This window comes from Daldinia vernicosa, assembly GCF_022497035.1.
Source record: "Daldinia vernicosa strain CBS 139.73 unplaced genomic scaffold F5Y00scaffold_64, whole genome shotgun sequence".
NCBI lineage: Eukaryota > Fungi > Ascomycota > Sordariomycetes > Xylariales > Hypoxylaceae > Daldinia > Daldinia vernicosa.
Genome location: NW_025953980.1, coordinates 102,998 through 116,337, shown reverse-complemented (window position 1 = coordinate 116,337; position 13,340 = coordinate 102,998). Strand labels below are relative to the sequence as shown.

Here is a 13,340-nt window from a genome sequence, read left to right as displayed (position 1 = left end):
GAATTCTATGGCTTATCATGTAAACAATATTGTATAACTACCTGATGCAAGTCTCCGTTTCCGAGCCGCGGTCTGCCGAATTGAGTTGCCCGTTGGTCTTTCGGCGGACTTGAGTCACTCGCAGAGCCATGTATGTAGACCATCGTGCTAATTCTTCGAGCCCGTCGGAATGCCTGGAATTGATGACATGGCTCTGGTGACGTAGATTGAATATGCAACGCAAGATGAAGTAGCTTCAGGGAAACATTATGTACATTAAGAGGTGATTGATCAACTATATTAGGTACTTATGAAATATGTACATAACCTACATGTAGCAAGATGAAGATGTGATATTAGAAGAAAAACGGAGATGACATAGGTATTTCACGTCAGAGCCAAACCGGAAAGAGGCGGTATTATTTTATGCAAACTACACTATGTAATACACTATACAGTATACACTAGGTACTTTCTGTTAAAGCAGCACTGATTCGGTACTTACATACGGAATACATAACGTATGTATATACAGGTTCCAATTCAATTGACTCAGGATTCACGTTCCTGAGGACGTGCCTTATGTACAATGGTTATCTTACAAGGTTCCTGACCTCAACTCTTCCCCCCCTCCCCTCCCCTCGGTTCTGTTCTTCCTCTAGACTTACATACCATACCTTACCTTACCTACATAACATATTTGAACAAAAGCTTTCATAGATCCGATACCCTTCTTTCTAAATACGTACATACTATACAGCAGTGCTGACAATAATCTCTTGATAACCTCGTCTATGAAAGATCTTACAAAATCGTAATAATTCCCTGCCGTTTTGTTCGGCTGCCTGCGTCTTCTTCTCCTTTGTGCTTCCCCTCCTAAACCTAGCCTCGGTGTCAATCGCGTACAACGCGCTTGTGTGTCTTTGTCCCTCCGACGAGTTGTCGAATCAACCTTGGACTCTTCGACGTAATAACCTTAACCGACTCTCAACTTATTTGCGATACTGCCCTGATTCTTCTTTCCCCCCTTTTTTTACGTACTCCCTTCGCGATATTCGTTGCGACCCCTACATTCTGAGTTGAGCTCCTTATCGAGCTCCTCCGCTGGCGAGCAGGAAACTGCCCCGGCCGTCCTGCTAGCACCGCCCTATGCCCGGTTCGTCCACCCGCGATACCTCTCCGAACTCGTCCTCCTCCGTGGGGAAAAAGAGTCGTAATAAACGATCACAAAAACTTACCGGAAGTGATATCTCAGGTTCAAAGAAGAAGGACAAGAATGTTAAAGAAAGCGGCGGGGTTGTCGCAGCGGTGACGAGACATGGGGCTAAGTTCTCGTACGTACTCCGTACCCCCTATCCAGTCGTTATCGAGCAAGTCGTTTATTCGTTGGTCGCTTGGGATTTAATCCGGCTGTAGATGGAACTTGGAACTTGTGTGTTAACTGTAAAGTAGTAGCAGCAATAATGCCAGCGATGCATCTCCGCCCTTTGACTCCCCTCTGGCGTCTCCGGAGCTGAAACCTACAGTTCCCGCATCCATACCCACGAACGGCAATGCAGTCTTCTCCCCGACGTTGGATGCGGCTTCAACGACCTCTGCATCTGCCAGCACGGCCCCGAGTGCTAATGACTGGGCGCGAGCGATGGGGCCCTTGGCTGGCTCGCCGTCAAACTTGATAAGTATCATGGGCGACTCTCCACCAACTCAACCTTCTTCGTACGAGGATCCGCGGTCCTTACCCTATGCCTGGAGTGCGCAGCAGCAGCGACAACATTTCGTAAACGGTCATGCTTATTCTGCTTCCCCCCCTACTGGTACTAGGCGACCTTTGAGCTTCCAGCTAGATGCACATTATCCCACGAATGACATTCGGTCTCAGGCGTCATCGCCTCCTGGTGTGCGAAGAAGTTCGATGCATTCACCATACCTGCCGCCTCGGATTGGGTCTCACCCGCCGTTACCTCACCAGCCTCAGGCTCATTTCTACGGTGCCCCTGATATTGACTTCGATTTGAACGGTAAAGCTGGCTTGAAGCCGGGTGAAAGGGGTTTTTACTTCGGATTTGATACTCTTCCGAACCCAAGCGGGGCTCAGACGTCGGGCAGCGATAATGTTGTTCTTGCGGGCTACGAAGGTGGCATCGATATTTACAGTGTTACAAAACATGCCGTAGAACCGCTTGCCAGTTTGAAAGGACTGCGGGGTGGTGTTTATAATGCAAAGATCCTACCCTGGAATGGCATGTCGGATCCGTACGGCATATTTCCTTTAATTGCCCTTGTTATTCATGGACCGGTAGTGCCACTGGCCACCCCCGAGATAGCTGTTGACCACCACTCTAATGAGTCGTCCAGTCCTCGGCTAGATGGTACTCATACGCCCCAGTCAGACAGCAACCAGCGACAAATAAGCATTGGAAAGGCGCTACCAATAATAGACGCCTATCAGACCACTGTCGAGATATATTCTCTAACAACTAACAGGCTCGTCGACGTACTCTTGCAGACACCAAAAACCCCTATCAAGACTCTAGTGACAAACCCAGTCTTTAGAAGTCCGCCACCAGCTGGTGCTTTCCAACTTCGCGCCGATGCTGGGAGCGTTCTAGTTTCTTCAGGGGTCACGGGCGAGTGCTGGATATACCGGCAGACGAAATGCGAGCAAGACCCTGGGTGTCAGTTTTGCTGTGTGGGTAAAGTATGGACAAGTTTGAGCGGAGGTTCAACCCCTGAGACAGATGGCAGTCAAAGCCCGCTTACTGCTGGAAAACATCCGCAGATGCCTATCGTCGCAATCAAGGGGAGGTGGTTGGCATATTGTCCACCAGCGCCTTCACCTCAGAAATCACTCAACCCGTATATTCCGGTACCGCTGGAGGGTAAAGCGCCCGGTTTAGCGACCCTTGCTCCTCCCATCTTGCCAAATGAGAGTTCGGATGTCGATCAGCCCGTTCCCGACGGCGTTATGAACCGCATAATGAGAGAAACTACCCAGGATTTCATCCAAGGAGCTCGGTGGGTTACGAAGCAGTCGGCTCAGCTATGGAAAAACTACTGGTCTAAGCCTGGCCAGCAAGCACAATCTCGCCAGCCTCAGATGGGCTCACCGCCCTGGAATGGGGGGTACTCGGGAAGACCAGATGCATCACAATTTCCTCCGACTTACGGCATACCCGGTCAGGCAGTAACTAAGGAACCGGGTCTAATATCGATTTTAGACCTACAGGGCTTGTCAAATTCAGCTGCAGTTCACCACGTTACTACGTTCAAAGCACCACTTGGTTGCAGCTTTTTGTCGTTCTCTCCTACTGGTCTATCTATATTCACTGCGAGCAGCAAAGGAGATGTACAGACTGTGTGGGATCTGATGCGTATTCAATACACGAAGTCCTCGGCCTTGCAAAATTCGCAATTGACTAACGGCCACACGACGCGAGTAAGGCAGGTCGCACAATTTTCGCGGATGACTGTCGCTCGTATCGTTGATGTGGCATGGGCGAGGCCAAACGGAGAGCGGGCCGCGATGGTGACCGAGAGAGGTACAGTGCACTTGCTCGATATGCCTCCGAGTGCGTTCACCTGGCCCCCTCCTCGTCGTCGGGTTAGAGTCGAGGATGGACTACCCGCGGGTCCTGAAAATGCACCCTCGGCGGTTTCGTTGGCATCAAATGCACTTAGTTCTGCTTACGGTGCCACTCGGACTCTAACTTCTCGCCATCGGCGTACGAGCTCAAACTCGCAAACGCCGTCCACCATCATGGACCGCGCTGGATATGGAGGCAAGGTACTTGCTGCAGGAATTAGTCATTCCTTGGGAAACGCGGGGACCGCCATCAGCCAGCTACGGCACACAGGAGAGAACCGTGTCAGCCTACCACCCGGTAGCATGTTGCCTGGTCCGTTCTGTGCGACATGGGTTACTGGTAAGAAGTATCACAACCTATTCGTATTAGGAGATGGGCTAGTTAGGACTTTTCCTGGAAAAAGCAGAAGACCAATAGCCGGAAAGGACAAATCTCGTTTCCAGCGTGGCAATCAGTACAGGGATTTCAAGTTGAATCACTTGCCTGACGATTTGATTGCGCCGTCTATTAAGCAGATTATCGACCCTATCGAGGATCTTGACCCCATTAACCAAGAACATGACGGCGGCAACACTCTAGTTTTTAATCCTCGACCACAACTTACCGACGCCGAATATAGCCCTGAGACTTTCATCCCGCAAGCTGAGATAGAGTCTAGCGCACCCTACCAGCCTTTCCACACTGATAGACGGGTGGGACTATATTTATATGGTGACGGGTCTGCAACTTCTGTATCTGAACTTCGCCAGGCTGCGGCCCCGGAGGATACGCCGAGGCGCGGCAAAACTCGGCGGTCCTGGACACCCCCGAAACAGCCATGGGCTTTCGGAGAAGTCTTAAACGTGGACAGGGTGAACGTGGGGATAGTACACTTCATTGAAGAGGATATTAGCACCAGCGTCGATGACCACCGTGCTCTACCCGCCTCAGCTATGGAGCGAGTCCTGCAGGTTGGCGAGAACGATGAGCAAATCGTAGTCACGACCCGACGGCGTAGAGGCGGTAATAGATCTACGGACGCCGACGAAGATGGATTCTTTGAGGATGATTGCGAAGTACTTGATTTTGCGGACCAGAGGGTTTGAGGTATATGCCAAACTTGGAGGAATTGGCCTTGTTACTTGTATAGGCGTTTCGGTTCAACACGGGAGCTTGATTCTCAGACTGCGCAAACATGTGCGAGAGGCAACAGACAAAGCTATCTCTGCGAACACACCCTGTTAAGACCCTCGCTTATCTGGTTTGGATTCGAAAGGCACGGAACGGTGGGATTGGCGTCTATTGCATAAGATCATATTGCATTGCATTGCAGACACGAACTATATAGTCCCAACAATACGGAGTTGAGAACACAACTCAATTAGATACCGTCAAATCCCCTCTGGCATTCATCTTCCAGGACGTGAACTGTGTTGATTATTGTTCATTTTTTTCTCTTTTACCATTAGGGGTTTATTACGTAGATTTAGCAACATAGATCGGCAAGCTGCCTCAATATAACGCTTGCAACGCCATAACTAGAGTCCAATCAAGTCCAACTTCGCCCAATTTCTCCGCGTATTTGAAGTACACGTTTTTTTATTCCCGGAGCCAATACCACCTACGCCTTCTTCTTAGATGCTGCGGCCTTAGCCTTAGCAGCCTTCTTCCTGTTGCTACGGATCATGACGACGCTCAGGAACGAGCCGACAACGGCGCATCCAAGTAGGATGAGGATAACGGGTAAACGAATAGCCCAGACCCGCGGTGGGAAGAAGTTGTGGAGTGGGTGGTCTGAATCGACAAAGGGCTATACGTAGATGTGTTAGACTACGGGATTGAGATAAAAGGGGGTAAATAATGTTGCCGTACCATAGCCAACGTCCAGATCGAATAGTAGAGAAAGACGACGGAGGCGGCCACCAACATGGCTAAACCGACAAGAGTACCGAGCTGCAAGGTGGTATGAGGTTAGTAAGATTGGAAGCTATATCATGGTGCAATGCGCACAGCGCACGGCGCAAGAAGTCGAAGACGAAAGAGGGGGATATATAGACGTACCATTGTCGATTACAAGATGATAAACGAATAGATTTTAGGTTTAGGTAAGGAACGTGGTGAGTTGGTAAGTAGATAGTTGGTATAGGTTTTGTCTGAGTCTGGTTGCTGTTGAGGTAGATGATGACCTGGCTTGAAATCGAAGTCTCCTATGGAACCAAGGAAACGAGACGCGACACGAATAGCGAATTGAACTACATAGGTCTAAGGGCCTGGGGGCTTGGTTATGTGGCTTGTACCTATTGTACAATACATACTGTCTTAGGTACATAGGAACCTACTAAGCTAATGCAGGTGTGTTAAGTTTAGGTGTTACCAGTGGTCCCACTTTCCCAAGAGCTATGTACCTAATCCAGCCTCGTCCAAACTTTCGTCACGTTCACATTTGCCCTTGCCTGCTTCAACTTTTTTCCATCGCCCAACTTCATCCTTTTTCAACGACAACTTTCCCAACGGCGGGGGATAACTAACTAGTTGGTTGTACCTCGGCACCCAGGTCATCAATTTACTACTATAGCCTATATAATTTATTCCAGGGTAGTAAGAGACGATGGCCGAAGTCGAGACGCGCCACCTAGGCGAACGATCGCCGAACGAAGTTCCCGTTCCTCGCTCTCCCCGTCGCGATCTCGATCGTGGTCAACGTCGCGATGGTGGTGATACGTATAGACCTGCGCGCGACCGCGGCCGTCGCTCACCTCCCCGGCAACGTTCGCCACCTCGTCAGCGCACGCCGCCCAAGATGCCTACCGAGGAGGAGAAGCAGGCGGCAGCAAAAGCCGAGTACCAGAAGCTTTTAGGTATGCGATCGGGAGGAACGTATATCCCTCCTGCACGTCTGCGAGCGCTGCAGGCCCAGATCACGGATAAGACCAGCAAGGAATATCAGCGGATGGCCTGGGAGGCGTTGAAGAAGAGTATTAACGGCCTTATCAATAAGGTCAACGTCTCCAACATTAAACATATCGTCCCGGAATTGTTCCAGGAGAATCTGGTCAGGGGACGGGGACTCTTTTGCAGAAGCATCATGAAAGCGCAAGCGGCAAGTTTGCCATTTACCCCGGTCCTAGCAGCCATGGCGGCTATCGTCAACACGAAGCTACCGCAGGTTGGTGAGCTACTTGTTAAAAGACTGGTTGTCCAATTCAGGAAAGCGTTCAAGCGGAATGACAAGGCGGTTTGTTTATCATCGACTACGTTCATTGCGCATCTGGTCAATCAACAGGTAGTGCACGAGATGTTGGCCGCCCAGATGCTGGTCTTGCTATTACAGAAACCAACGGATGACAGCGTGGAGATTGCGGTTGGTCTGACGAAGGAAGTGGGACAGCATCTGGAGGACATGAACCCGGCCATTGCAGGTATCGTCTTTGACCAATTCAGAAATATCCTTCATGAGGCGGATATCGACAAGCGGGTACAGTTCATGATTGAGGTTCTATTCCAAGTACGGAAGGACAAATTCAAGGATAACCCTGCGATCAAGGAGGAGCTAGATTTAATCGAGGAGGAAGATCAGATTACACATAAGATTGACCTAAGCGCGGACCTGGACGTCCAGGATGGACTCAACATTTTCAAATTTGATCCGGAATGGGAGGAAAACGAAGCAGCTTATAAGAGGCTACGAGCGGAGATTCTTGGAGAGGGAAGTGACGACGATGAAGATGACGACGATGAGGATGAAAGCTCTGAGGAAGAAGACGAGGAGCAAAAAGCCATGGAGATCAAGGACCAGTCTAACACCGACCTCGTCAATCTCCGTAAAACCATCTACCTCACCATTATGAGCAGCATGGACCCCGAAGAATGTGTCCATAAGCTCATGAAGATTAACCTACCAGCTGGCCAGGAGCCTGAGCTACCTTCTATGGTGGTAGAGTGCTGTAGTCAGGAAAAGACGTATTCAAAGTTTTTCGGCTTGATTGGGGAAAGGTTTGCCAAGATCAATCGATTATGGTGTGACCTTTTTACCCAGAGCTTTGAAAAATATTATGAAACGATTCACCGATACGAGACAAATCGACTACGAAACATTGCGAGATTCTTTGGCCACATGTTTGGTTCGGACGCTATCGGCTGGCACGCTATGTCCGTCATACATCTAAACGAAGAGGAGACGACCTCTGCTAGCAGAATTTTCATCAAGATCCTATTCCAAGAGATCTCAGAAGAGCTCGGCATGACGAAGTTACAGGCGCGAATGCGGGAGGATATGCTGCAAGAAAGCTTTACGGGTCTGTTCCCACGCGACAACCCCCGTAACGTACGATTCTCGATCAATTACTTTACTAGTATCGGCATGGGTGCCCTGACGGAGGAGATGAGAGAGTACTTGGCCAATATGCCGAAGCCAACTCTTCCCGCACCTCCTGCTGCCGACGATTCCGACTCAGATTCCGTATCTAGCTACTCATCATATACTGGTTCCTCCTATTCGTCTAGGTCTAGATCTCGTACGCCGCCACGAAGGGCTCTTGGTAGAGGCCGATCGATATCTCGAACACCGCCAAGACGAGCAAGATCGGCATCATATAGCAGGAGTAGGAGTCCATCCCGCTCCCGATCGTATTCGTATAGTTCGTCTCGGAGCCCGTCTCCGCGGCGGACTAACAAGAGATATTCTGGTTCCCCTAGTCCACCTCGTGGTCGTCGCGACTCCAATTATTCACGGTACAGATCGGTAACCCCACCACCGGCACGAGGAGCTGGTAGACCACGTTCGTATAGTCGTGACCGCGGTTCCACACGATCCCGCTCATACACACCTTCACGGAGCCGCAGCCCGCCTCCTCGCAAAGCAGCAGCAAGACCACCGTCATTGAGTCGGAGCCCGCCCCCACGTAGGGCACCAGCGAGACGAGGTTCATACTCGGTTAGTCCCCCTGGTCGAGCACGCCGTGGCTCGAGCTACTCCCGATCTCGATCCCCTCCTTTACAGCGGGGCCGTTCCTCCAGATCACCATCATCACCCCCGAGGCGACGTAGGAATACTAGCTCTATCAGCAGCGCTCCCAAGAAGAGGCCGCGATACGATAGCCGGTCACCTACCCCAGTCGATAAAAAGAGAAGACGGTACAGCCACAGCCCTAGCAGATCTCGGACAGGGTCGCCGCCGCCCCGCGCCAAGCAGGATAGTAGGATTAGAGGTTAGGTATTACATATATTGAAGCGGAGGATATTTACCCCGCAAGGGAGCGTTTCCGTCAAGGTGGGGAGTATAGCGTAGGGTGGGTGTAAAGTAATGAAAAATGGACTACGGAATCCATAGTTGAGTTTCGGTGTTGGCCTTTCTCGAACTTGCTCTTGCACTTGCACTTGTGCCGGCTAGGTTTACTTCAATGTAGAATATATCACAGACTGGAGTTACCGCAGCAGTAGATTAGATATCAAAGCATTGGCCGTAATTTTGACGAGTACCTAGTACGAAGTCCCGTCGTATTATCTCTATAACCATATGCAGGATCAATGGATTCTATACCACAAGAGAATAAGCTTACCATTTCAGTTAGGGTTACTGAACATGGGGCAAAGCAACATCTTACTACTATGTCACCACCTGTTGAAGAATCGAGTGACGCCGGTGTGCGCCCTCTAAGCTGGCTGTTTGGTCTTCGTGAGGTCTCACAGCAATCAGGCTCTTCCATATTCCAGGATGAGGGCCCAGTATCTCAACCGTTACCTCCTAGTAAAGACCCGTGGTACAAGGCACCGGCCGGGTTTGAAACTAATGAGCCTGGTACTATCTTCAGGATACGTCCTGCACTAAGTACCTAATCTTGCCTTTATTGGTACATAACAGCTCGGCTTCGTATAATATACTCTACCACCAGACTTACGATAATCAACGTACTTCTCAACCGATTGACCAGTCTACAAATGTTGATATAAATTGGGTCCGTGTCGAGAGTTACTACGCGACATGACCGGACGGAGTAAGTCTTAAGTAAATGCGAATCCTCCTCGCAATAGCCATATAGGCTTCACATCCATCCATCCCCAACGCCAGACCATCCCTCCATCCATTCCCACATCTTATGGGGGCAACCTGACTCAGACTGTTTGAGTAGCATTCCAAAGGAAGCTAGCTTAGAGCCGGTCACTTGGCCTATTATTCTATTAGTAGCTTTCAGTGAGGATTAAGGTCACCAGACATACCATCTACTAGAGTGCCAGACGGATTAAGTAACGCTCATGAAGAAGTTACCAGAGTACCCAAGACTGATCGCTTAGCCTGCTATTGTGTTAGCAACTTTCAGTATAGGCCAGGACAATTGGACATACCATGTACTGGAGCGTCAGTCTCATCTTGTCAGGACTAGTAGGCCATGGGAGTGACGGGATCTTGGGCATAACGGAGGAATATCTCCATGGCGGAGGCTTGATCAGTCCCGCTTGTCTTATATTCCGAAGTCACACCTCCGCCTACGATTTTGACCTCTCGTCTCCTGAGTGCAGTGAGATTTCGGTAGTAGTAGTGAAGATATTTCGGGTCCCAGAATGTGTCTCGCAGGAAGGTGAGTCTCAGGGGTTCCTCGTGAACGCGTTGCTGGATGAGAATTGCGCCTTGTTCAAATGCCCACCGAGCCTGCTCGCGTTCCCATTGTCCAAGATCCCGTCTCCCATGGTGTCCAGGAGTCAAGGTCGGCCATGTGATCTCATGATCGCCTCTGGTACCGAGGATCAAGTCGTAATAAGTCCCCATGCGTAGCCCAGTTGGAAAGTTGAACTCGGCTATTGTTCCAGGCAGCGGTTCTCGAAGATCCTCTTCGTCCTCTCTCCACACTTGCCAGTGAATCTTTGTGATTGGCGGCTGTGACACAAGCATCTCTCGCCAGGAAACATTATTAGCCAGCCATATTTCCCGCATGCCGTAATCGAGGGTACTGCGGATCTCATCAAGCGACATGTAGCTGTATTTGGTGTGGTTGGGATACGATCCCCAGTGGAATAAGGTCGCGTTGAAAAGCTTTGGCCAAAGGTATGCGACATAGTGATTCTTGGTATACCTTTCCCAGTTCAGCGACTTAGGACTGCTGCGGAAGAACAGGGCTGTCAGGATTTTGAGAGATCCCGCGATAGTCGCCCGCCACTCCTTGCACACCCGCTGCACGTTGAGGAAAAGCTCCCTGCTATCGATGTGCAAGAAGATAATTTCGAGTATCTCGGTGACTGCGAAGGCGCGATCCCGAGCTGAAGCCTGAACCAAACTCAAAGATGAGCTCTGAGCTGAACTCCGAGTCGAACTCGGGGCTGCTCCCATCTTGGCAATGAAGATGAAAGTTGAGTGACGGGTGAAGGGTGATGATGTGTGCAGCTGGGGATAGACGAGGCGAAGGTCGCGTCAACTGAACTGATTAGCTACCTAGGTAGTTAGCAGGTGATTTCGTTGACAGACGATTGAATCCACTTACGATTGAGTGGACAGAGACGCCCAAGTGAACAGGAAAGTAAGTTTGTAGATGATTGAGTCTATGGATGATAGAGTCAACCAATATATGAAAGTTGTTTTTTTTATTTTTTTTTATGTTGTTGTGAGAGATGGGAAGAGGAAAGTTTGAAAATGTGGGATGGAGGTCAGGTATATATAGCTTCCAGAACTGGTGCATATACCAGTTTACAGTTGAAGGTATGTCACCAATACGAAGGTCTGTCACCGGTACAAACAATGACTGTGACAGACCTAAGTCCAAGGTTGTTGGAAGTGACTCAGGGTGTAATCCACGTCACCTAGGCCATAAGGGTACTGGCTGGACATGCCACACTTGACTCGATCCGCGCGGTTCTCAACTTGGCGTGGTTGACCGGCGATACCAACATCACTACCACCATGTGGGGTTACAGCGGCGGCAGTATCGCCACCGAGGCCGCCGCCGAACCGCAGCTTCGATATGCCCCTGAGCTCGACATCTCCGGGGTCGTGGTAAGAGTCCTAGTAGACCATTCCTTGGATAACATGGACATGTTAAACAAGAGCCCCATCGCCATTCCCCTAGTAGCCGCCCTCCTCGGGACAATGTCGCAATATTCCGAAGCCGCGGCGTGCGTCCGCAGCCGACTCCGTCCAGAGACCGCAAGCGAGTTCCTTAGCGCCAAGGATATGGATCTCAGCGCTTCCCTTCGAGCTTTTGCGATGAAGTACATCTATCTATAGCTATTTCATAGGCGGGGCGGCAGATGGAAGATCCGGTGTTGCGCAGTGTGTTCAATGTGGAAGGGTGGCGCGGGTTCCACGGGGTGCCTGCTATGCCTCAGGTATGTTCGTATATAAGGCTATTAGGGATGAACTCTGCCCGGTAAACCTGACGGACCAACTGGTAGAGAGGTTCTGCAGCAGGGGGGGCGGATATCACGTACGAGAGGAATGGTGTGGGCGGGCATGTGTCTGAGATCGCGAATGGGAAAGGAAGGGCGGTTAAGTGGCTTTGGAGTATTTTTGACGAATCTTATAGCCCGGCTGCGGAAGGGGGTGTAATCCGAGATGTTGCGGTAAATACTTGTTCCCTGGATAGGTAGAAGCCTGTCTGTTTCTTATTTACCTACCTATTTGTTAATGCTTGCTTGCTTTTTTCTGCAGAGCCCATCGTTAGCAAGCAATAGCGTTAGCTTGATAGCCAAAGTGCGATATAGCTTAGTTTTAACCACTTGGTATTATTCGTTATAACGTGGAGTGATCTATAATGATTAAAGTACAGTTAAGCTGTTGAGTTAGGTACCTAATCTACCTCTATACTTTGTAATAACAATATAACGATACTGTAAATATAATATGCTAGTTAAATGTGATGACATATCCGGTCTCACGTGCGCTTCTACCCCTATTACGTATATTTGATATGTTGCTCAGCTGAGGTTGCTTCCCTACACGTAGAATATGTGATTGCACTGTTTAGGTATGTTAAAAGGCTCAAACTACTGTAGATAGGTACATGACCTTACATGTTTACATGTTTACATGTTTACATGGTTAACTTGTAAGCACTCGGCCTGGCACCTTAAAGAAATTTGCTCCGTAGAGGGCAATTGATACCTACTTGCTTCCATGTCAAGCTGATCAATTATTTGCCATCTAGAGATATCATCATAGACGATTGCAAACGTAAACATAGTGTTTTACCTTTTGAATGTAGTATATATAGTTGTACATAGCCGAACTCTCTACAGAATATATTTTAGTTAACTATATTTCTATTCACTGTTTATATCCCCTCGCTTCTCGCAGACTTGTTGATTACTCCAAGTAATATAACCACGCCCAAGGTTATCAATACACCTATTATTGGCACAATATGAAGGGATATTACTGAGAGTGCTTCATTATACTAGCTGAAGCAACATAGTGTAATGCCGTCCAAAAAGGCACGCCGTCGATATCTGTTACTATTTCGTTAAGCCTCAACGCCCACCCAAACAGTTTTGAGAGACTGGTATACGTTTAGAGAGATTATGACTTTTCATTACTATATTACTATATTTAATGTTATCGACTGTACCGACGTATTGAGGCTATTAGGGGGTAAACAGAGTTTGTTTACTATTTACTTCACATATATTTACTTCGCGTATGATATATTATATTTCAACTTCACCCTTACTAGGACGTACCTATGTACTATATATATTAGGTACACTCAGGTAAATACCATACGTACGTACCTACGGAGGTGACTTACCTGGGTACTAAGGTACGTCTCGTCTAGCTAAGAGGTACTTTAGGTACCTGTCTTGTTAAGCATATCT

At 49.1% G+C, this 13,340-nt stretch overlaps 5 protein-coding genes across 5 annotated transcripts; 3 read left to right on the top strand and 2 right to left on the bottom strand.

The window, feature by feature from the left end:
- The first annotated feature begins 562 nt into the window (after positions 1 to 562).
- Positions 563 to 4,905, top strand: F5Y00DRAFT_273451 (uncharacterized protein). Its single transcript, XM_048013182.1, has 2 exons — positions 563 to 1,313; positions 1,432 to 4,905. The coding sequence occupies exons 1-2, from the start codon at positions 1,129 to 1,131 to the stop codon at positions 4,646 to 4,648; spliced, it is 3,402 nt and encodes a 1,133-aa protein (XP_047860897.1). The 5' UTR covers positions 563 to 1,128; the 3' UTR covers positions 4,649 to 4,905.
- On the bottom strand, positions 4,906 to 5,809 carry F5Y00DRAFT_184734 (dolichol phosphate-mannose biosynthesis regulatory protein). The gene is made up of 3 exons (XM_048005066.1): positions 5,604 to 5,809; positions 5,415 to 5,495; positions 4,906 to 5,352 (listed from the first exon to the last, which is right to left on the bottom strand). The coding sequence occupies exons 1-3, from the start codon at positions 5,604 to 5,606 to the stop codon at positions 5,164 to 5,166; spliced, it is 273 nt and encodes a 90-aa protein (XP_047860896.1). The 5' UTR covers positions 5,607 to 5,809; the 3' UTR covers positions 4,906 to 5,163.
- Position 5,810: 1 nt separating this feature from the next.
- On the top strand, positions 5,811 to 9,019 carry F5Y00DRAFT_247563 (MIF4G-domain-containing protein). Its single transcript, XM_048009292.1, has one exon. The coding sequence runs from the start codon at positions 6,151 to 6,153 to the stop codon at positions 8,752 to 8,754; it is 2,604 nt and encodes an 867-aa protein (XP_047860895.1). The 5' UTR covers positions 5,811 to 6,150; the 3' UTR covers positions 8,755 to 9,019.
- An 887-nt stretch (positions 9,020 to 9,906) lies between these two features.
- Positions 9,907 to 11,417, bottom strand: F5Y00DRAFT_273445 (uncharacterized protein). Its single transcript, XM_048013181.1, has one exon. The coding sequence runs from the start codon at positions 10,861 to 10,863 to the stop codon at positions 9,919 to 9,921; it is 945 nt and encodes a 314-aa protein (XP_047860894.1). The 5' UTR covers positions 10,864 to 11,417; the 3' UTR covers positions 9,907 to 9,918.
- Positions 11,418 to 11,430: 13 nt separating this feature from the next.
- Positions 11,431 to 11,754, top strand: F5Y00DRAFT_266057 (uncharacterized protein; the record flags this gene model as incomplete). Its single annotated transcript, XM_048011881.1, has 1 exon — positions 11,431 to 11,754. The coding sequence occupies one exon, from the start codon at positions 11,431 to 11,433 to the stop codon at positions 11,752 to 11,754; it is 324 nt and encodes a 107-aa protein (XP_047860893.1).
- Between the last annotated feature and the right edge of the window lie 1,586 nt (positions 11,755 to 13,340).